General features: G+C 33.1%; 1 protein-coding gene across 4 annotated transcripts in view; it reads left to right on the forward strand.

Moving 5' to 3' along the window:
* Positions 1-3839: 3839 nt before the first annotated feature.
* LOC128223866 (serine/threonine-protein kinase N2-like) overlaps positions 3840-21991 on the forward strand; it is a 32752-nt gene continuing 14600 nt past the window's right edge. The window contains exons 1-6 of one of the 4 annotated variants that reach the window (XM_052933303.1): positions 3840-4092; positions 4997-5084; positions 9617-9878; positions 20042-20145; positions 20612-20774; positions 21081-21235. In XM_052933303.1, the coding sequence (XP_052789263.1) occupies positions 5001-5084; positions 9617-9878; positions 20042-20145; positions 20612-20774; positions 21081-21235 (768 nt within the window). In that variant the 5' untranslated portion in view covers positions 3840-4092; positions 4997-5000. Of the gene's footprint in view, positions 4093-4996; positions 5085-8275; positions 8459-9616; positions 9879-20041; positions 20146-20611; positions 20775-21080; positions 21236-21991 lie in introns of those variants that run through there. The other 3 variants (XM_052933304.1, XM_052933305.1, XM_052933307.1) reach the window with 3 other exon arrangements.

A 21991-nucleotide genomic window follows, 5' to 3' on the forward strand; every position in this document is an offset into this window, starting at 1 on the left:
AATGTTAGAATCTAACCATGGTTCACTTCTTTGTTTTAGTCTGACTTCCTTAACAGGAGCAACAGTGTTCAAAACTGACAGAAATGTTTCTTTAAAAGACAGCCATGAATCTTCTACAGTTTTTGCAATAAACATGTTTGACCAATCGCAAAGTTTAAGTTTGTGAATAAAATAATCTACATTGTAATGTTTCAAAGATCTTATAACAACATTCTTATGCATATTATACGTCCCTTTCTGTGTTTTACGCGTACAAAATACAGGCAAATGATCACTGAGACCTATCGGAAGAGTACCAGACTGAACAATCTTGTTTTGATGGCTACATAAAGGTTACTTTTTTATTCTTCATCAATTTAATAGTTTTTGGTATTGTTGTAAAGAAAAGGCCAGCTTTCAAAACAAGTAATTGTAATTTCTATCTTAAAAATGCTAATATTGTCGTACAATCATCGTTGAAAATCGCGTATTATCGCACAGAGAAACAGGTATCTATGAAAAACACTGTCCTATAGGGCCTATATTTTTAATTCTTTATTAATTTAATAATTTATGGTATTCTTGTCAAAATGAAACAAAATGGTTTTATTTTTAAAGTGATAAATTATGCTAATATTGCCTTAAATCAATCATTGTTATTCGTGCTATACAGTCGCAAAGGACACAGGTATTCATGAATACAATACTATACATTTGTACAGCGCAAAAAGTATTGTTCAATATTCGATTGTGCTTCACACAGTTCGTGCGCTATTTTATACTTGTCTATGTACAGTCATTTACGCATACAATCGGTTAGACTCTTCAATTATTAAACAGTCTAAACAGATAGGTTTTCAGTTTCTTACTAATAGTAAGTTCACTTTTGATGTGTTTTATGTCTCTGGGAAGAGCATTCCACTCTTTCGAACGAACCAGATTTTATTCTCTATCATTAGTAAATTAACTAATAAATAACGAAAGGCGACCTCCAGTTTGCACAAAATATATCTTTGTTGTTGTTTTTTTTTTAAATTTCTATCTTGTTAAATAATACTAAAATTATCTGGAAATCATCGCTGAAAATCGCGCAAACCCGAACTGTGCCACAGTGTGAAAAACACGGCCCTAGCCCTTATGGTCTAAAATAATTCAAGCTTAATTTAATAAATGTTGTTATCGATGCAAAAAATATACAATCAGCTCTCATGAAATATGTGTGTGTGTTTTTTTAAATTTCTATCGTGATAAATTATACAATAATTGGTTTGAAATCATCCAAGTTTCCAAGTTTATTTTAACATCACTCATGTCATAAGTACATGACAAAAAGAGCATGGGTACATATACAATACAACATAATGAGGCATTACAAAATATATATTGAACATAATAATACAGATTTTCTAAATGTGAATATGGTTTATGTTATTCAAACTTTAATATCAAACATATATAAATATATGTGGAGGAGAACATAGTGTTACATTTTTATACTAAATTTGTTAACAATACACTTGAGGAATTTACATAATTTTATGAATTTTATATCATCATTGGGATTGATATTCATAATATCCTTAAATTTTAAAACATTAGGATATCGGTATAATTGTCTGTCAATAAATCTTATTCTATATTCGGCTCAATAGCTACATTCTAATAAATAATGAAATTCACCACCAATACTATTTTTATCACAAAGTTCGCATTTTCTATCATTCAGTTCTATATTGTTCCAGCTTCCTACTTCAATTGGTAGTCTATTATTTCTTGTTCTGAATTTAACTAAATATTTCAAAACCTAGCAGGTGTTTTAACTAAATATTCTTCGAATTCAAAATTCTCTTTAAACAGTCTATAGCTTCAACATTTTCTTGACGTATTTAAAGTAGAATACCACTCGTTTTTGAATAGATCGAATAATTTCAAGTGAACGGACCTTTTAAGCCATAATCGCTGACAGTCACAATACTCGCAATGGGGAACAGTGAGAAAAACGTACACGGTCTAATTACAAATGTATATTATTGCCTATAATAATAGTGCATTGTGGTTATCATTTCCATTGTGTCTTAAAGATTGCGTAATCATGATGAAAGCTATATAGTGTAATATTGTTACTATTATATACAAAACTATAATATTTCACAAATGAAATACTCTAAAATCTCTGTGTATCTCGTCAAGCAGTTATAAGGGAGACAAAATTGAATGGTTAAACGATACTTACCGACGACGGATGGAAGTTGATTTTTTAACCCAGATTTTGTTGACCGTATAACTCCTTGCTGGGATACACACCCTCCCACCCTTCCCTATCTATGGGGTTAGTTCATTCGCTTATGTACATCAACAGTTCCGGTTTAAATGCATATAATGCCATTAAATATATTTGTGTTGATTCTAAAGACTGAGTTGCCTTATCAGCGTAGCTATACGTCATCTCTGTGTAGGACCTCAGGGAGTTTACGGTAAACAACTTCCGGGTTAAACATCAACTTCACTCTTTCGTCGGTAATATAGGGTAGGAAGACGCTATAAAATGTATAAAGGGAGTTACAACAGAGGGAGACAGGAATAAAAACCTAGACGGTCATACTTCATACCAGAATGTTACCAGTGTACCCTGCGAGGCCATATTGCAAAGAAATGTCCTCAAGTTATTTGTGCACCATTGACGAGAACAACATGGGGGCCTTTGCTGGCTGGAGAGTCTAATGAGGCCACTGTAACTATTGATGGTGTCAACGTGAAAGCTCTTTTGGACAAGGGGAGTTGTGTGAGTTGTATGTCCAAGTCATTTTATGATCAGCATTTCCAATACTTCCACGGTAGCAGAGGAAAATTTTAAAATCGATTTATGCCGGTGTCCAGATTTCTAAATTTGAAAAATCAACTTCAAATCTCGTCAATGTGGGAAGAAATCATGGCAAGAGGATTCTGGGTAAAAGCTTGTAAAAACCGTTTGCGTACGTGCGGTCTTAACAAGAGTAGACTTTAAAATGGTCCAAAATGTTTATATTCTGCTAAATAAATAAATTACACCCATGCATCGAGGTCAAACATCTCTACTATTCCGAATAGTGTTTAGGTAATCTTAATAAAAGAGGAGAGCTGTAAAACTTTGTAGCAGTTTTATACAAATATGGTCTTCTTTTGTCCAACTGTATAGGACTGTCATATCTAATTGTATTTTTAGACTACAGTTAATTAGTGTTTACTTAAAAATATATATTCTGATTCAAATTAATTAAAAATGGACGTTATTTCACTTGTTACCACAATAAATTGCATTGATAATACTAAACTGATACACGTATATTATTTCTGAATTCTGTTATTTATTTTTTTCTTCTTTTCATATTAACAAACTGTAAATAGTAAATTTCAATTAATTACACAAATATAGGTAAATTGAAAAAAAATTGTTACATAGTTCATTCTATAAGATATTATAAATAACAGTTCTCCGGGCTTCTCCCTCTGTGTTTTACCATTGAATGGTGAATCTTTGATTATTTCAAGACAAATTTTAATCCTACCATTTGATGCTAACAAAGATATCAAATATATATGTCATAAATTTATATAATATAAATATTATGTTTGAACAAACACTATTTTTAAATGAGTATGTGGAATTATAATCGTTTACATAATGGACTGGAAAACATTTAATTCGAACAGTACATCGTGATAAGGGCCGGTAATCGAGACTACATTGATTGACAACTTGGGACAAAATACCGGGAAGCCGTATTTTGGATTTACGTCAGTAAAATAAACCAATCATGGCACTCAACACAACAAGCAATATCCTCATTTGTTTCGCTTGCATCCATTGGTCTTAGCAATGTTCACGTGATGTACCCAATGTCATCAAAAACTACGAGCCCACCAAATTGAGTTATTTTCGTATAAAAATCTATTGTTTCTGACTTTCTAATTAATTTGCAGTAGATTTTGATGTATTGCCGTTAAATCCCAACATACACAATGTATACTTGAAGTTCCCACTCCCTGAAACCAGCCTCTGTTTCCCCCGAAATTCTTCAAAACTTGACAAACATGGCGACTGAAACAGGCACCTCCGATTACGCCTATTATCAGGTAAGTTCATTTTATTACCCGTACAATGTGTAACTGTAGGTGTGTGTATCAGTTTTATAATTCATTTGATTTTGTGTGCAGAATTTGCTTTGACTTCTGCTGATAATGCTTTACAAAGGCCTAACGATTGTACCTAGAACTTTGTCAAGTTCAGGAATTTAAGATCTTTTGACAAATTCATTAATAATACAACGGCTGAATAGGTCAATCACATAACTCAGCTCATGCAAGTTTCTTTCAAAGCAAGTTAATCAGACTGAATAAAAATTGGGTCGCCAACTTCAAATTTTGCATCTATATTGTTGACCGCTATAACAAATTAAGTCATAATCCTGCCATTGAAACATTGCTTTCTAGTGGAGTTATTGGTATTGCATTTCGAGACAGGGCAGTGGTTAAGACAGATGTACAGACAAATGAACATATGCATTTTATGAAAAGTTGATACCAGACACTAAACCCAATGTCACTTACCAATTTAGGCCTTAGTAAATGTAATAACACAAGATGCCCTGTCGAACTTCACCATCCACAGGAAAGTGCAAGTTCCATCAATAACTATTCATGTAACCAAGAGTTGAAATTATCTCAGATACTTCATAATGCTTTGTTTTCTTGTGTCACATTACCTAATTAATCTTGATTGGCGTATTGATGGAGTACCTTATTCTTAAGATAAATAGATTAAAATTAAAACTGTGCATTATAAACAGCTTAATAATTTCGGTCTGAGTCAGCATTTCCCATCAGATATCCAGCGGTCGAAATTTGAAGAAGTCTGGAAGTAATAGACTTAATGATTACCGTATGATGATGACATGTATCTTCTGAGTGTTGTTTATTATTAGAACTTTAGTGTAGAAAAGGCTTCATTTTACCCATCTTTTCTGCATGCTTGTTTTAGCAGTATGTCCGCTAAAAGCAGGAAGAATCCGCAGCATGAGAAAATGTTGAAGAATGCCAAACGGCGATTCTCAGGGTCCGGCAAGGAGGTGGGATCAATCATAGTTGCTTTATCAAGACTTGAGAAATATTGTCTAATTTGCAACATATAAAAAATGAATATTTCCATGACTGGTACTCATGATATATTGTCTGCATGTAAAATTGTTTTAATGCTTTATATTGAAAATTCAATCTGAAATTTTTCATAATATTAACTGAGGGAAAGTGAAATATTAATGATTTTGTTTGACAAAAACAGTATAATTTGTAAAGCCATTGACTTGTAAATCAGTACAAGGTTTCTCCAGTCTTTACAAGCAGTCTCCCTGTGTGAAGTGATGATGTAGTTTCCACTCTCTACCTGAAATGGCCTGTAGAAAACCATGTCCAAGAAAATTTATATCTAATATTTTACATAGCATGATGTCATGGTTTGTTTTTGAGTGATACTAGCTTGACAATGGGCCTCTTTGACTAGCTTTATTGGTTGACTAAATGGTTTATGTCACCATTATATTAAACGTAATTGTGGATGCACCCCTTCCTTATTGCCAGTTTGGAATGTACCGAGTATACGAAAAAGAATTCAGATGCAAGAGCATTCTCTTTCACTTTGTCACATTTTTTAACATTCCTGTTGTAAATTTTTCAGATTCAATAGTTTTAATCCATTTTAATAAGATTTTGATGTCTGACAGTTCTTTTTAAAAAATAGGTTGAACAGACAAAAAATATTCTAAAAATACAATTAGATAGGACAGGTTGATATTTGTTAGAAAAACGTTATTTGTAACAAAAGATGAAGTAATTTTCTATGATACCTGGTATAGTCTTGGACATGGTCGTTTTTGAAATTCATTTTTAGCACTTCTGGATGGAATGGGTGTTGTATTTTATAGGCATATAGTTCTGTAAGAATTGTTTTCAATACTTTATTTTCAGGAAGTGCATGTTGCATTTTTGCATTCTTTCCGGTGCAAGATTTGTCAAAAACGAAATAGAACACTTGATGTTGAAACAAAAGTTTGTTTGTACTTGTAAGATATGGCTTTAAAAATGGCAGTTATAAAGTATTTGTATTATTTTCCCATTATTGGCGCTGTTTAATGCATTTTAAACAGTTATACTAAGTGCCGCAGTGCATTATTACGCCATGATTAGAAGTGTCTGCTTATATTTATGTTGGCTGCTAACTATGGCTGACATCAAACGATCATGGTAATAAGCAGTAATGTTTATAGGCATTCTATTTTGACTTAGTTTGATCAAAAGCAGATTATGCACAATTATTTCCAGAGCTATGGCCCTAATGAATTGCCAAATTTGTCGTGAGCATTTCTTATCCAATTTTCACCAAATTTGGCTACAATCATTATGGCATAATTATTTTGATCAGCAGTCAGGTTGCTTAAATAACTGTGAAGTAATGGGCCATTATTTGTCAAACCTTTACTTAATTCACTTTTTTTATTATATTTTAAAAAAACAACAGTTATGCTTGAAAAATGACACTTTCTCTATTTTAATTCTTATTTAGTTTCTGGCATTTGTTATATCAGTGTGTGTACGGTATACCACGTGATAAATTACGTCATATATGCAACGTCGGAAGGCAAAAATTTGCTTAAAATGAAGACTTAAATCAAAGATAACTTTACATTTACAACACCAAAGAGCCCCGCACTTGTTTTATATCTGAAATTTGATGAGGTCATTAGTTTCATCAAACACTTTGACAAACCTGTTTCAAAAATAATGTTTTGACAGTGCTCCGTCAGATGGCAGTATTGTGAAAAGGTTTATCGAAGACTTAGTGTTTTAAGAAACTAAACTCGCAATCAAATTTTGGTAAAAGACCGAAGGTGGGGCTTCGTAAGCGGCGTAGACTGCGCTATGTTTCATTTAAAATGGTGAAGAAATAGTGAAGTTATCTTTGTTTAAAGTATTTTTTCATATCAAAATATTACCTTCCGACGTAGCATTTATGATTTAATTTATCACGTGGTATACACACACTGTTATATATTCAATTGAACATCTTGAACTTATGGTATATTGTTGTACGCTTGTTGAGGGCTCCATTTTCTGTACTATTATTTATTTGGAATGAGAGTATAAATTGAAACTGTATTCAAGATAATTAAGGCAAAAAAAACTTGGGCGAAAATAAACAGCAATCACATTAAAATAATTAAATTAGAGTTCTGGAATTGCTACTGGATTTTATATTAGGCAATGCCAAATCGATTCTACAGGGGTTGTTAAGTTCAGGTTTTACCAAGATTGACAATTATCATCTGTTAGAACCCCTGATTTTATGTTCAACATGAGGCTTCAATTTTAAAACCTCGCTTCTCTGTAGATTTTGTTTTATAATGAATTGAGAAAGACAACCATCTTTTAGTTTCTTATGTACACACTATGAAAATAAATAATATTAAATTGTACATGTAGTAAGCATATTTTACCATAAACGCTTAATTATAAGGACATTCGCATGTCCATATTTGATAGGGTTGTTAATTTTCTATTGGATATTCTATTATCCTGGACTGAAAATCTACCCACTTGATCTCTAAACCTACAATATATTTTGCATGGCATTATCATGAACAAGTCAACATTTTTGTATTTTTTTATATATAAAACTAACCTTTTAGAACAATTTTGTATGTTTAAAAGATAATTCTAATGTTTTAGAACAAGTTTGTATATTTAAAAGATAAACCTAACCTTTAAGAACGAATTTGGATATATATATATGTAAAACCTAACCTTTTAGTTGTTTATATAAACCTTACCTTTTTGAACAATTTTGTAATTTTTTAAAGATTTTCAAACCAACATGAAACCTAGTTCATAATTATATACTGGCATTATAAAGAAGCTAGTCTTGTAAAAACATCTATATGATCTTAAGCAAATCTGAAAATAGGAACCTTAATCATGATGTAATAATGAAAGTTAAAAGGTAAAATTGAGGTGTTCAGCATGAAATCAGAGCACATCTCTAGGTCATAATTAAACAACTATCTTATTCGGGCAACTTAACCTTTCTGTGCCAGTATATATTGCCTTTAAAGTTCAAACTTTTTATTTGCAGTGTATTCGTGGTTTTACCAACTTTATTTTTCTGCGGTTGGATTATGTTATAAACTTCAAAAACATGATATGGAAATCAGAGGAAAAGGGGATATCGGGTGTTAAGGAGCATTATTCATAGTTGACCACATCTTAATTTGCAATCTTTACAGTTTATATTTTCTTTGGCAGATATATTATCATAACTGAGTTACATGTACTTAAAATTCAGTGTTTATGAAATGTATTTTCCCATGGATGTTTTCTTATATACTTTGCGCTGCATAGTTGATTGATTACAAGGGAAATGAAAGATAGGTCAAAGTACTCAGTGATGCAGGTAAATCAATTAATATTATAAATGAGTTTAATACTTACTTTATTACAAAAATACACACATATATTAGTAGTTGTAATGTAGATTTAAAAGAAACCAACCTACCTACCTGTTTCACATTTTCATGTTATTTTTGTTTATAATTTCAAGGATTTTCATTATAATGTCATTTTAAGATAAGTTGATGTTTTACCAGTGGATGAATTTTAACAACACATTTAAGGGAGCAATTTTGTTAAATGTTTACATGTTAAAAGAATGTTCAATGTATTGTTATGAAAGGGTTTTAGCTGAACAGTTATGGAATGGTACTGCACCCTTTTTGTAGCACCCTGCTCTCATGAAGACCCGCATGGGCATCCCTTTGCTTTCACGGAATTATGCAACTGTCAATACATTTGTTTTGTTTTAAATGCATACAAACTTTACATATTTGGTGGATGAAACCTTATTTTACCCAATTTAAACACAATTCCTACTATTTTCTGTTCCAAGTTCATAATGTTCAAAATCTTGATAGCCAGATACAATGCGACTTAGCACCCTGTCCCTCATTAGCAGCACCCTGCCCTGGCTGAATGTTCAATATTTGCATTTTTACATGATTATGAAACAAAATATTGATTCATTTCCATATTATAACTTTGCAGCCCTACTAATTGTTCCCGTAGTGAAAATAACATTTAGTAGTAAATTAGATAATAAATGTTATAATATTGTCAACTCATTCAGTTTACTAGCTTCAATTAAAACTTTGTTTGATCTATTCAAAACATCAGACTTAACTGTCAATTAATGTACTATGGTGCCATAAAGTAATATAACAGAGTGTTAGAGTGCATTACTCTTAAAAATGTTTGGACACTACACTATGTAGATTTTCAGTCTGTTTTATGCCTAGCCAAAGAAACTTATTTTTAGATTTGCCTCTAGATTGAAAGAAATTGAATACAATGGGTTGGCATATTTTATTTTTAAATTAAAAAAAGCATTTTATTTCCAAATGGCACTATTTTATTGAATTTGGATCACTTCTCCTTGGGAGTGGTGGGGTGGGGGCTGGACAGTTTGCCTGGGATGAGAATCTAAAAAATAATTATTCTTTGGTCTAAGATTTAATAACAATAATCATGTAGATTAACTAAATAGTGTGATTTCCAGGGAGGTGCCATGCCTAACTCCACTCACAGTACGGCCGAGATTGAGGAAGCAAAGGAAGCAATTAAACGTGAGATTCGGAAGGAAATGAAGATCAAGGAAGGCGCGGAGAAACTCAAGGAGGTCACTACGGATAAGAAGAGCCTTGCAGACGTGCACACTATCGTGAAGAAGGCGAATAACAGATTACAGCAACTACAGGAGGAGTTGAATGAAATCAATCTCTACCTTCTTGTGTCCAGCAACAGTCCGAACAAAATAGAGGGTAAGATGGTTCATTTCTTCCCGTATTCCTTCTGACATTTTCATAGGCTTAAACTTTAAAAAGGCAGTAAATATCATGATGGCTGGGAACTGTTTTTAGCTCGACTATTCGAAGAACATGGAGAGCTATACTACTCACACCACTACTCGGCGTCCGGCGTCAGCGTTGGCATCACCCCTTGGTTAAGGTTTTGCATGCAAGCACACATAGGTTAATATCTCAGCAACTACTTGAGGTATTGCATTGAGACTTTGTACAATGGCACTCAACCATCCAACCTACTTAATTTACCAAGTTAGAAAACTCTAGTTTGCATTTAATGCAAAAAATAGGCCTTTATTATTCGACTTAGAAATTCTGGTTAAGGTTTTGCGTGCAAGCACATATAGGTTAATATCTCAGCAACTACTAGAGGTATTGTATTACGACTTTATACAATGGTACTCAACCATCCAACCTACTTAATTAACCAAGTAAGATAACTCTAGTTTGCATTTAATTCAAATAATTGCCCTTTCTTATTTAACTTAGAAATTCTGGTTAAGGTTTTGCATGCAAGCACACATAGGTTAATATCTCAGCAACTACTTGAGGTATTGCATTGAGACTTTATACAATGGTACTCAACCATCCAACCTACTTAATTAACCAAGTTAGAAAACTCTAGTTTGCATTTAATGCAAAAATTAGGCCGTTATTATTCGACATAGAAATTCTGGTTAAGGTTTTGCGTGTAAGCACACATAGGTTAATATCTCAGCAACTACTTGAGGTATTGCATTGAGACTTGATACAATGGTACTCAACCATCCAACCTACTTAATGAACCAAGTTAGATAACTCTAGTTTGCATTTTATTCAAATAATTGCCCTTTATGATTCAACTTAGAAATTCTGGTTAAGGTTTTGCGTGCAAGCACACATAGGTTAATATCTCAGCAACTACTTGAGGTATTGCATTGAGACTTTATACAATGGTACTCAACCATCCAACCTACTTAATTAACCAAGTTAGATAACTCTAGTTTGCATTTAATGCAAATAATAGGCCTTTATTATTCCCTTTTAAATTCTGGTTAAGGTTTTGCGTGTAAGCACACATAGGTTAATATCTCAGCAACTACTTGAGGTATTGCATTGAGACTTTATACAATGGTACTCAACCATTCAACTTAATGAACCAAGTTAGATAACTCTAATTTGCATTAAATTCAAATAATGGCCCCTTTTTTTGACATAAAAATTCTGGTTAAGGTTTTGCATGTAACCACTTTTAAGTCAATACCTCAGCGAATACATCATGTATTGCATTGAAAATTTACAAACAGGCTCCCAACCATTTAACCTTCTTCTTTAATCAAGTAAGATAACTCTATATTTCATATTATATAATTTTTGCCCCTTTATTATGAGACTTAGACATTCTGGTTAAGGTCTTGCATGTTAGCACGCACAGGATAATATCTCAGCAACTACTCGATGTATTTTGTTGAGACTTTATACTATGGTATTCAACCACCCAACGTAATTGAATAACCAAGTTAGATAACTGTATTTTGCAAATAATAGCCCTTTATTATTAGACTTAAAAAATATGGTTAAAATTTTCCATGTAACCACATTTATGTTAATATCTCAGCACATCATGTATTGCATTGAAATCTAATCTAACAGTGATCCATGCATGTTTCGCCAAAACTTTTCAACCCTTACATTGAAAAGCCTAAAAAACTTTCTAAGGTTCTAGTATTTTTGCATTTGGCCATGGATTTTCAGTGATTTTTTTGTGTGCAATTTACTGCCTTTTAAAGGCTGTTTCCCCCTGTGAAAAAATGTCCATTTTTCCAAAAATTTGATATTTTTTTCCCAATTTGATTAATGAAGATTACGTTAAGGCCACACCAAATTAATGTTTAGTTCCTCGGATTTTTGCCAAAAAAAATTGGAGCGAGCGAGCGAAAAAAAAAAAAAAAAAGTTTGTCAGTTTTCATAAAAACCGAAGTGAGCGAAGAGTGAAAAATATATTTTTCCTTATATTCAATATAAATAAGAACGATTGTTCAAAATAATTGCCCTAAAACCCATTTTAATGCCATCTTGAACTGAACCTCTAATGGACATTGGGAAAATGTCAGAAAACATACTATTTATTCATCTGTGTTTAGTACAAACATTATATGGATAAATTTAATTTCTTATATAATTATAACGTACTTTAATATGATCATTCATAATAGTAAATAACCCTGCTTTTAGTAAAAAGTTTGAAACGACTTATATAAATCTACCTGAATCAGTTTAACATCATAATTATGTAACTGTATTTAGACATAACTTAGGATTGATTTTGGATTTGTAAAAAATGATCACTTACAGTTTGTAGGCATCATCAAACATCAGACTCCATATAACATAGACTAAATTTTGTTTTTATTGTCACAGGAAATGCAAAAAGAACAAGGGTATTTTTCAGAGTACTTTTTTTATTATTTAGATGTTTTTATGCACCAGCCAATTGTATATGCCACCCCCCCCCCCCCCCCCCCAAGTCCGGAATAGCGGGGACTTTGACTTCCGGTCTCTCAAAACCCGGGTAAAATACCCGACCTGCATGGGACACACTGCTGGTAATGGGCCACCTGAAAGGTCAAAACACAGCCCATTGCCTTTGTTGTTCCCGGTATACTCCTGGAACAAGGGCAAGGGGTGGGCGGGGCAGTGGTTACAATTGACAAGTGCATTACAATCCCAGATTATGTTGCAAATAAAAACAAAATATAAGGTGATAAACTTAGGCTTACTTATGTTGAGGTATATCCAGACCAGTGTTTATATCGCTATTTGTGAAAAGATATTTGTTCAAAACTGTTCTTTTGTCAGAATTTGATCAAAAATGAGCTTGATACATCAATTTGGACCAAACAATGACTCATGTTACAGTTAAGTTGACCTGTCCGATTTCCATTCAAAACGAGTCACTAATTACGCAATAAAATCGCTACCAGTCTCAGATACACATGCTTTATTGCATAATGATTGCTTTAAATAATGATCCTTTAGTGCATGAGACGATCAACAATGACTTCAAGCATGGTCAAAACATATTTATTGTCAAAAATAAGATTTAATTTCCAAATTTCGAGCCACATTGTTTATACCGCAAGCCGCCATTTTGATTAAATTTATTGAAACCCATGCTTAACCGATCGATATACAGTATAAAAACACTACGCATCGGTAAATTCTTTTTACAAAAACACGAAAACTAGCGTAGAAAAATTAAACTTGATTATTTTTAGCCTTTTAATAAATTATTACCTGAAAAAAATCAGCTTGGCGATCAAAATGAAGGTGCGGGCGCACAAAAAAATAAAAATATTTTTTTTACATTTTCAAAAAAATAGGAGCGGTAAATCCGCGGAACGAAATATCAATTTGGTGTGGCCTAATGAATAAAAAAAGCAATGAATTTCTTGAAATATAAACAAAATCTTAACTATACTTACTTTTTCACAACATAATGTATGCATTAAAAACGTTTGAACATGTATATTTACCATTATATTAGCTATTCTGGCCTGATTTTGTATTTTTCCCAATATCAACCTTTTTTCCCAAGATGCAAGGCACAGGCTGTAAAAATAATTCAAAAAAAAATCACTTATTTTGCATACTTATGTAAATATAACATTTACACCAGGTTATATTAGCTCGTCTATTTTTTGCGGCGTATTGCAAAAACTTCAACCTTAGCATTACGGTAATTCAAAAACATTCTAGAGACAACAGGCACATAAATTTATATGCCTCTTTTTTGACTGAGAAAATACAATACTAGAGGAGCGTTGACATTTGTGATGCGTCTCTCTAGCTTAGGTTTTTGCATATTTACATAAATAACACACAGTCTGGCTGTGTTGTCTCTTCTCTGCATGGTCATCAACATAATTAAATATATATAGTTCAAAATATGGTTTGAAGTTCTCTGAATTTTAAAACACTATCATCAAATTTAATTAGTTATTCATGAGAATTTTATAATTAAGTATTCACTTCATGATTCGTATATTGAAGTTAATGTGAATAGCATAAACAGGGAAACCATTAGATCTTTTGTTGCTGTCATTGATTTGTTGTTTTATATAAGCCTCTTGATTAGTTCAAGGCAAAGCTTCCAGAATTTATCCATGTTTGCCTACAAAAATGATACAACGGGCAGAGCTGTATAGTCTAGTCATGTTTTGATTCTTTATTATGTGAATGAGGTCAAAGTGAAAATAGTTCAAAAAGGCTTCTATATCTCAGGGGCTACTAAAGCATTTCACTATTAATATGCATATACTGTATTAAATGGGCATGCAGGTTTTTATTTCAATTGCTTTAGGGGGAGGCCCTCTTGCTACAGTTTGTGGGATACTTGCTTGTGAAAACCTGTTTGCAGGTAAATTTTGTTGGGGAACACTGCATAATTGGACATGATGTCTTTAAATGGCCCCTGTCATTAAGAAACCTTGGCCTGATATTTGGGGATAAAAATTGTTATGACCATGACCCCTTTTTTTAGATCCAAAAATCAACTTGATATTTGTTTTGCAAACTTGACACTTGCTTCCTTACTTTGACTGAGTGCAGAACACTTCATTTAGATTAGATGGTACATGATCAAACAAAATGAACCACATTTGCCATCCATCTTTACCAATGTCAATACGGAACTAGTGCATATCATTTCAGTACTGTTTACATGCACTGTGTCTTATAAACATTGGAGGTCAGCCATGTTGAACAGTTAGATCTTCAAAAATTCTGACCAGTGAATTTTGGTTCTAATTTGGGAAGCTGTCAATATACATAATCGCTGAACCACATTTTTGTGGCCAAATTCAAATGGCAACCATTACTTGTGGTGAAATTGGTCACTAATTACAGCCTATGTGTCAAAATTAGATCTCTATTCAAAGCTAATTTTGGAGGAGTTCTTTCATTACATTTAAAAGAAGTAAGGAAGTGCACATGAACTTAGTTCTATCACAGCTTAGAATGAAGTTAAGTGTTTCCTTGATTTTTTTATAAGTATGTGTGCTTGATAACATCCTTATTACTTGGCTGTACACAGTGGTGTTCTAACCTTTTTGTGTATGTGGCCATGAACCTTGAATTGTGAAAATAGCTATAATATGCCTAAAATTGTCAATTGACCACAGTGTGTTTCAAACAAAGAAAGGAAGCAAAGCCTGCTATAAAATCCTGGGTTTGAAGAATTTTAAGAGAATAAGAATCTAGCAACATCTGATTCAGAACCATGATTTAATAAAATGCCCTTTTGTATCATGTCCTGATTATTTTGGCCTTGCCTGCAACTTAGTAAACAAGGAAGGTTTTGTAGGCACCTTGAGGGGAAGGAATTTCCTGCTTAATATATCTCCATATCAGAGATTTTTGCACCAAGTGAGGGGTACTCAAGAGCACTACAGCTGACACTTGACACTCAGGGAACCTGGTGGTGCCGCATTGATTCAGAAACATTGTGGCAAACATAGATAACATAGACTTAGACCTGTTTTGCATACAAATAACATAGTACAAAACAAACATGTTCATACAATAGATCCATGGATCTGGGGGCGGTTTCATGAAGAATCATAGAATCAGTTTTTGTACAGAGGAAGGATTTATAACAGTGATGTACTACTGCTGAAAACCTCTCCAGGGTACAGAATCACTCCTAGGATTCCTGATGAAATGGCCCCAAGGTTCCTGTAGTCAGTCAGACACACAGACACACACACACACACACACAGTGACACACACACACAGACACAGACAGACACACAGACAGACAGACACACACAAACATAGGCTGACAGACACAGACAGACATACAGACACAGATACACAGACATATACACAGACAGAAATAAAGACAATATGAAATAAAGACACAGACAGGCACAATTAGACTCACAGAACAAACAAGATTGGTGATAAAATGGTGGATAGCAAAATAAATGTGTAGTCTAAAATTTAAATTTACATAAAACAATTTAATATGATTACAAACAAGAAGGGTGTAACCAACCTGTGGGTGGTTTTTGAGAGGTAACCTTCGACCCATATTTGGTGTTACGCTGTTAATCATCTTTCTTGTTTAACGCTCCATTGATAAGCAATTCTTTTTAAAAGGCAGATTTTTCGATTCAATGATTTACATCACATTTGCATAATAAATTGGGGCAGTTGAACTTCTTTTGTGGTTATGATTCAACTATTATCATTTCTGTTGCGGTTTTCGTCTTTATGATCTTAAGTTTCAATAAACATTTAACTGTTTTAGATGATTCTTGTCACGAAAATATTGCCCTAAAAGTAAAGGTATTCTCCCCGAAGTTCCGCTGACCTTAACCTCAACATGATCGCTATCTGTAAACATTGAATAGAGTAGAATAACTTACGGACTTAATTATGCAGCACAATAGGAGTTAAGTTTTGCTCAACAATTAGTCATCATAAACCTTGAGGAAATATCATTTTCTCGTCTATCTTTATTATATTAGTCAAAATAAATTTGATTCTGAAATTTGAATAGAAATAGATCCCATGCCTGTAAAAAAGACTGCCCTATTGTAATTCAAGAGTAACCTGTTGTGCCCTTTACAAAAGGAGGCCGAAAATTAGTCACCAGATTTCAACATAGGTTGTAGTGCAATAGAATTTGGTTAGTAATTATGAGAGACACTATTTTATTTTGAAGGGTTTTATCCATTTCTCTGTGGTTTTATTCTGGACATGAACAATAAAATAAGCATATGAAATGGGCTCCGTGTTTCAATTCTGTTTGAGAAGAAAATTAATGTCTGGCCCCCTTGCTATAAATGTTTGCCAAGGACAAATGGTGCACTATTTTTGAGTCATGACCATCCATCTTTAAGTAACTTGTTAAAAGGGTTTTAGGAAGAAAGAAAAAATGCGGTTTCGGAAAGAATGGTTATCATCCCTTCATAGATGTTCATGTTTTGTTTGCCAGAAAAAATATTGCTTTGCTGGTTGTTAACTTCATTCAAGCAGACGAATTTGGTTGAAATGGTTAGCGGGCCAAACAGGCATTAATATTCATAGTCACAAAGCCTGACCAAAGTCTGTGGTTTCCAGAAAATATGATACTGAATAACAAACGATAAGGCAGGACAATATATTTTACACTTTTGTAAAAAAAATGGGGTAGGTGAGCTGTTCTTATTTTTCAAATAAAAAAACATAATGCCAATGGTATGTGTAGATATTTGGGTTTCATTTCCCTGATTTTTAACCACTTTCTTCACCACTTCATTTGTTTGTCCAAGAAAAAATTGGGTATAAGATGGTAGTAATGGGATGAGAATTTGCAAAAAAATATCACTGGCCTTATGCTCTGAAAGGCTGAATTGATCCTAAGTATCAAATTATGTGTGACTTGTTTGTTCTGAAGACATAAATTTTATATACTTTTCAAATTTTCAAATAATTATGCATTTTATTAAGGCCATGGCCATAACTCACAAATCATTCAAGATATTCCCATGAAACATAGTACACAGTCATGTTACTTGTGACAATTTCCTTACGTGAAGCATGGCACATAATTTGGGATTTTATAATTGTTGTGTTATGCCCCTTGGTTAGCTGGAAAAACTACAAATCACTGAATCAGCAACTGAATATCATCAAACTCAATTTATACCAAATTTAAAAAGTAAATTTATGTTCTAAATACAGGAGAGTTTATTATTAGTTTTAGAAATGAGAAGGATAGTAGTTTACCCATTTACATTATAATGAAACTAGGAACTATGCCGACTATTTGTTAAGTGGACAAAAATTAAATGCTAACATTCTGTGTGTTCCGTGGAAAATGCCTGTGAATGCTTTTATAAGCCAGTGTGTATCTGTGAGCTTCTAAATAACTCTCTTAAAAAACTAATTAATGACTGAAATTAATGGTAATTTGGTGGTTGTGTTCAACAGAATTTTACATCTGCTTAATGGACTTTTAAGTTCTTAGAGCTGTTCTACATGATTAAATGTGAATCTGTCCTGCAATCCCATTGGATGGGGTATTTATCTGAATACTAATTTTCCTTTAAATCCAAACTTCTGTTAAACAATTTTGTTGATTATTGGACTATCAGAATAAAAAATATGTCATATTTGCTACAAACATGTTGCAATGCAATGAGTTGAGTTTACATTCACCAGATTTTCCTTCAGGGTTATGTTGTTAGTAATTATGACCACATGTAGATCAATGACCATCCATCAGACTTAAACAGTTGGTGAGACAGCTTCATCAATCTAGGTAAACATTCTCCTAATTAATAATTTGTCAATACTGCCTGTGGTAAAGTCACATATCTCATTAGCTAGAATAGCTTTTAAGTACGGTCAACACACATGCTTAAATGTGTTTGGCATGGAGGCCTTGAACCAGATCACCCTAAAAACCTTCAGAAAATAGTTTAAAAGAAATTTCAGCTGTTTTGTGATAATTTATTTGATAAACTTTCTTTTCTTGAATTTAATGGGAAAATAATACATCTGTAAGTATAGTGTTGACATATGGGTTTCCACAAGTTTAAATGGATTTGAAATTTATTGTTGTTCTGTGAAAGAGTTAGAGTATGCATATAGAACATACTAGGTCTGTTTCCTTCTATCCTTGATTTTCAGAGAGATAATTCGGTGAACAGTCTTTACACTGTGGGAATAAAAAGTATTTATCATAATGTCTCAGTAAATAATCAGGGGATTCTGCAAAAAAAGAACACCAGAAAAACTAATGAGATTTGGGAATGATAGTAGCTCATGTTTCCAGTGGGGAAATAAGGTGTTTAAGACTCGGATGACCTAGATTCGATTGTCTTGTACCTAATTTTTCATAATCAGTTAATGAAAAAATATATCTTTGAAAGCTGTTTTTCCATTATTACTATTATTCAAGGCATTTCTCCCTCCTTTCATCAGAGGTTGCTATTGTTCACTGAGTTGAATCCTCACTTTCACAAAGGTTTAGATACTTCAGTTTGTAATTAATGCAATATTTGAAAGTTGGATGAACTAAATAATATACAGGCATGGCAAAAAATGTGTGTGAAGAAATCTGTAGTTATTAAGTAATGTCCTCAGTCTGAACGGACAATATTTGTTCATTAATTAAAATGTTTGATTATTAATTGTTCAATGATGGTTTTTAATTTTTTATTATAAATAAAAGAAAATTAGTCTGATTCCCAACATACGTATCCCCACAAGTTCATCACTTATTTACCTTAAGGTAAGCCATCCATCATTAGGATCCAAATTATTTCTATGTTTAATTTATATTGATTAACCATTATATTACTTTTTGCAAGGGCTACATATTTGAATGACACTATTTTTATGATATGATATATTAATGGGAGGTATTAAAAATGAAAATTCACTATGATTATATTGCAATTTTATTAATATGTTTCATAAATAACATAATGTTTTTATAAAAGTGATCTAAGTGAAAACTTAAAAAGATATACATAACTTAACATTTTGTAACTTTAAAATGAAACTTTACCTATACCTATATTTTGTATTAATAATGGATGGATTACATGAATGAACAAAATTGACTGATAATACTCTCTGTAATGAGCTATGTATCTGCAGTACAATTCCCTGTCTGATTACTGGTTGCTCATAGTATCCTATGACCTGTTCATCTAATGCACCTGTCAATTGTAACCACGGGCCCCCCAGATCCAGGGAACAGCGGGGACTTTGACTTCTGATCCAGCCAACTCCGGGTAAAATCCCTGTCCTGCGGGGACGAACTGATGGTATAATTCCCGCCAAATGCCCTCGCACCCCAGGGACCCTAGGTAAGGCCCATGCCCGGCTATATTTTGCGCAAAGACAAAACCACAGCATTCACCCGGCACTGCAGGGCCACCTGAAAGGTGAAAACACGGCCCTTTTCCCCCGCTATCCCCGGTATACCTCCGAACGGGGGGGTGGGGGCGTGGTTACAATTGAGTGGTGCATAACCTTAACCTAAACCATTGTGTCCACTTTTGTCTCATTTCAATAGTTATAGACATTGAATCAAGCCATTTTTCTCTGAAAGCTATCTTAAAAACAGTATGTGGTTTTAGATGTGCAATCCCCCGATGTACACAAGAGTGGAGGTGGCTCCGGTCAAAATGAAAAGCCAGACAGAGTTATGTCCCTGGAAAAACAGCTCAAGATTGAGTACAAGGTAGGATTAGAAGGGTCGTATGGTGGCTGGTTCAGTTGTTACTTTATGCCATAGCAAAAATATGTTCAAAACAGAATTGCAGTCAGATTTTAAGCAGCTCTTCATTTTGTAAGAAAAATTTGAAAACAACAACCGGATCCCTTGCTGTCCGAATTTGATTAATACAGTATTTGGCTGTGAGATTGATGGAGTGCCTGTCATAAAAAGTAGATTTTTAAATAAAGAAGCCTGAATTTTTAGTGATAGGCATCAAAAATTTTACTTGAGGACTTGTGCAAATTTGAGCACAGAAGTACCATAACTTGTGTCAAGCAATAAGTAAGTTTTCATTGGTGACAAGTTACATATTTTTTAAAGACACAGTCTATGGTAATACATTTGGGGATTGATGTAATCTGTGTAAGTCTCTTTGTTTGATATTATTTCTAAATATATATGGTTAAAACTGATATTATTTATCCTTTAGGTAAAGCAAGGTGCAGAAAACCTTATTGCCATGTACAGTACTGGTTCATCGCGTGACAAAAAACTCCTTGCTGACGCACAACAGATGCTTGCTGACTCCAAGACAAAAATTGAAATTATTCGCATGCAGATAATAAAAGTGAACCAGGACACTTCTGAAGATGGTAGGATACCTTTATTTTTTTTAAATAATGGGGGCATGTGGCATTTGTGCAGACTAGACAGGTCTAGTACATATGCTTAATGGTACTGAGTAACATGATTTAGGGTTGACATATTGTGACCAAACTAAGTATGTAGGTAGAGATTATGGTTTGACGAGTGAAACAGGCATGTTACTTTGTAATTTTAAATTTTTAAATGTAAATTTATGTATAAACATATTTCTGAATAAGTGTTAGAGATAATCTCACCTTAAATTGCACCTGATTGGTAAACAGGAAATTTAAAGCCAATTAAACTTTTTTCAGTTTCCAATCGATGTGAGGTGTTATCTCCCATAGAGCTTCGAATAGAAGAACTGCGTCACCACATTAAGATAGAGTCAGCCGTCATAGAGGGGGCAAACAATGCCATAAAACTTCTTAAAAATTCAAAAGCCCCGGATAAAAAGGCATTACAAGAGGTAAATAGTCAATGAAATATGCTTGTAGGTTTAAGGTAAGACATGTTTTCATGTCTTTGTGGCTTTTTTCATAATTTCGCAAATCATATATTCATTAAAGACTGGTTTTTTTTCGTTTTCTTGGAAATAAGCAAATCCTATATAGCTTATCATTTTCTATCTCATAAGACACCATCTTATATTAAAGCTGCACTCTCACAGATTGACCATTTATCAACAATTTTATTTTTTGTCTTGGAAAGAGCAATTTTTTGCGTAAATATCTGCAAACCAATGATATAAGATTGCTGACAAAAAATCAGATCGTGGATTTTCATATTTCCGTTCGAAAATTTATGGTTAACAGTCTAAGAAAAATGCATAAAACATCAATTTTTTGACTTAGATATATAAATCTGCAATCTGATTTTTTGTCAGCAGTCTTAAATAACTGGCTTCCATAGATTTTCGCAAAAATTGGCTCGTTCAAAGGCAAAAAAAGAAAAAAAGTTGTCAAATCGTTCAATCTGTGAGAGTGCAGCTTTAAGCTAAGATTCAGAATCTAGAATTACAACATGTACATGTGTCAAGTATGCTGGACCCAGTTCCTAGAAAAAAACTTAACAGTTTAAAAAGTAACTTAGGGCTATTCCATTTAAACATATAACCCACGGGGGGAAGGCACTTTTAAACTATACCACCCCTCTACAGAAGCAATTTCACTCTTTTTGAGTCAAAATGAGCGAAAAAAGACACCCACCATGGGTTATATGTTTT

This window comes from Mya arenaria, chromosome 17 (genome assembly GCF_026914265.1).
Source record: "Mya arenaria isolate MELC-2E11 chromosome 17, ASM2691426v1".
NCBI lineage: Eukaryota > Metazoa > Mollusca > Bivalvia > Myida > Myidae > Mya > Mya arenaria.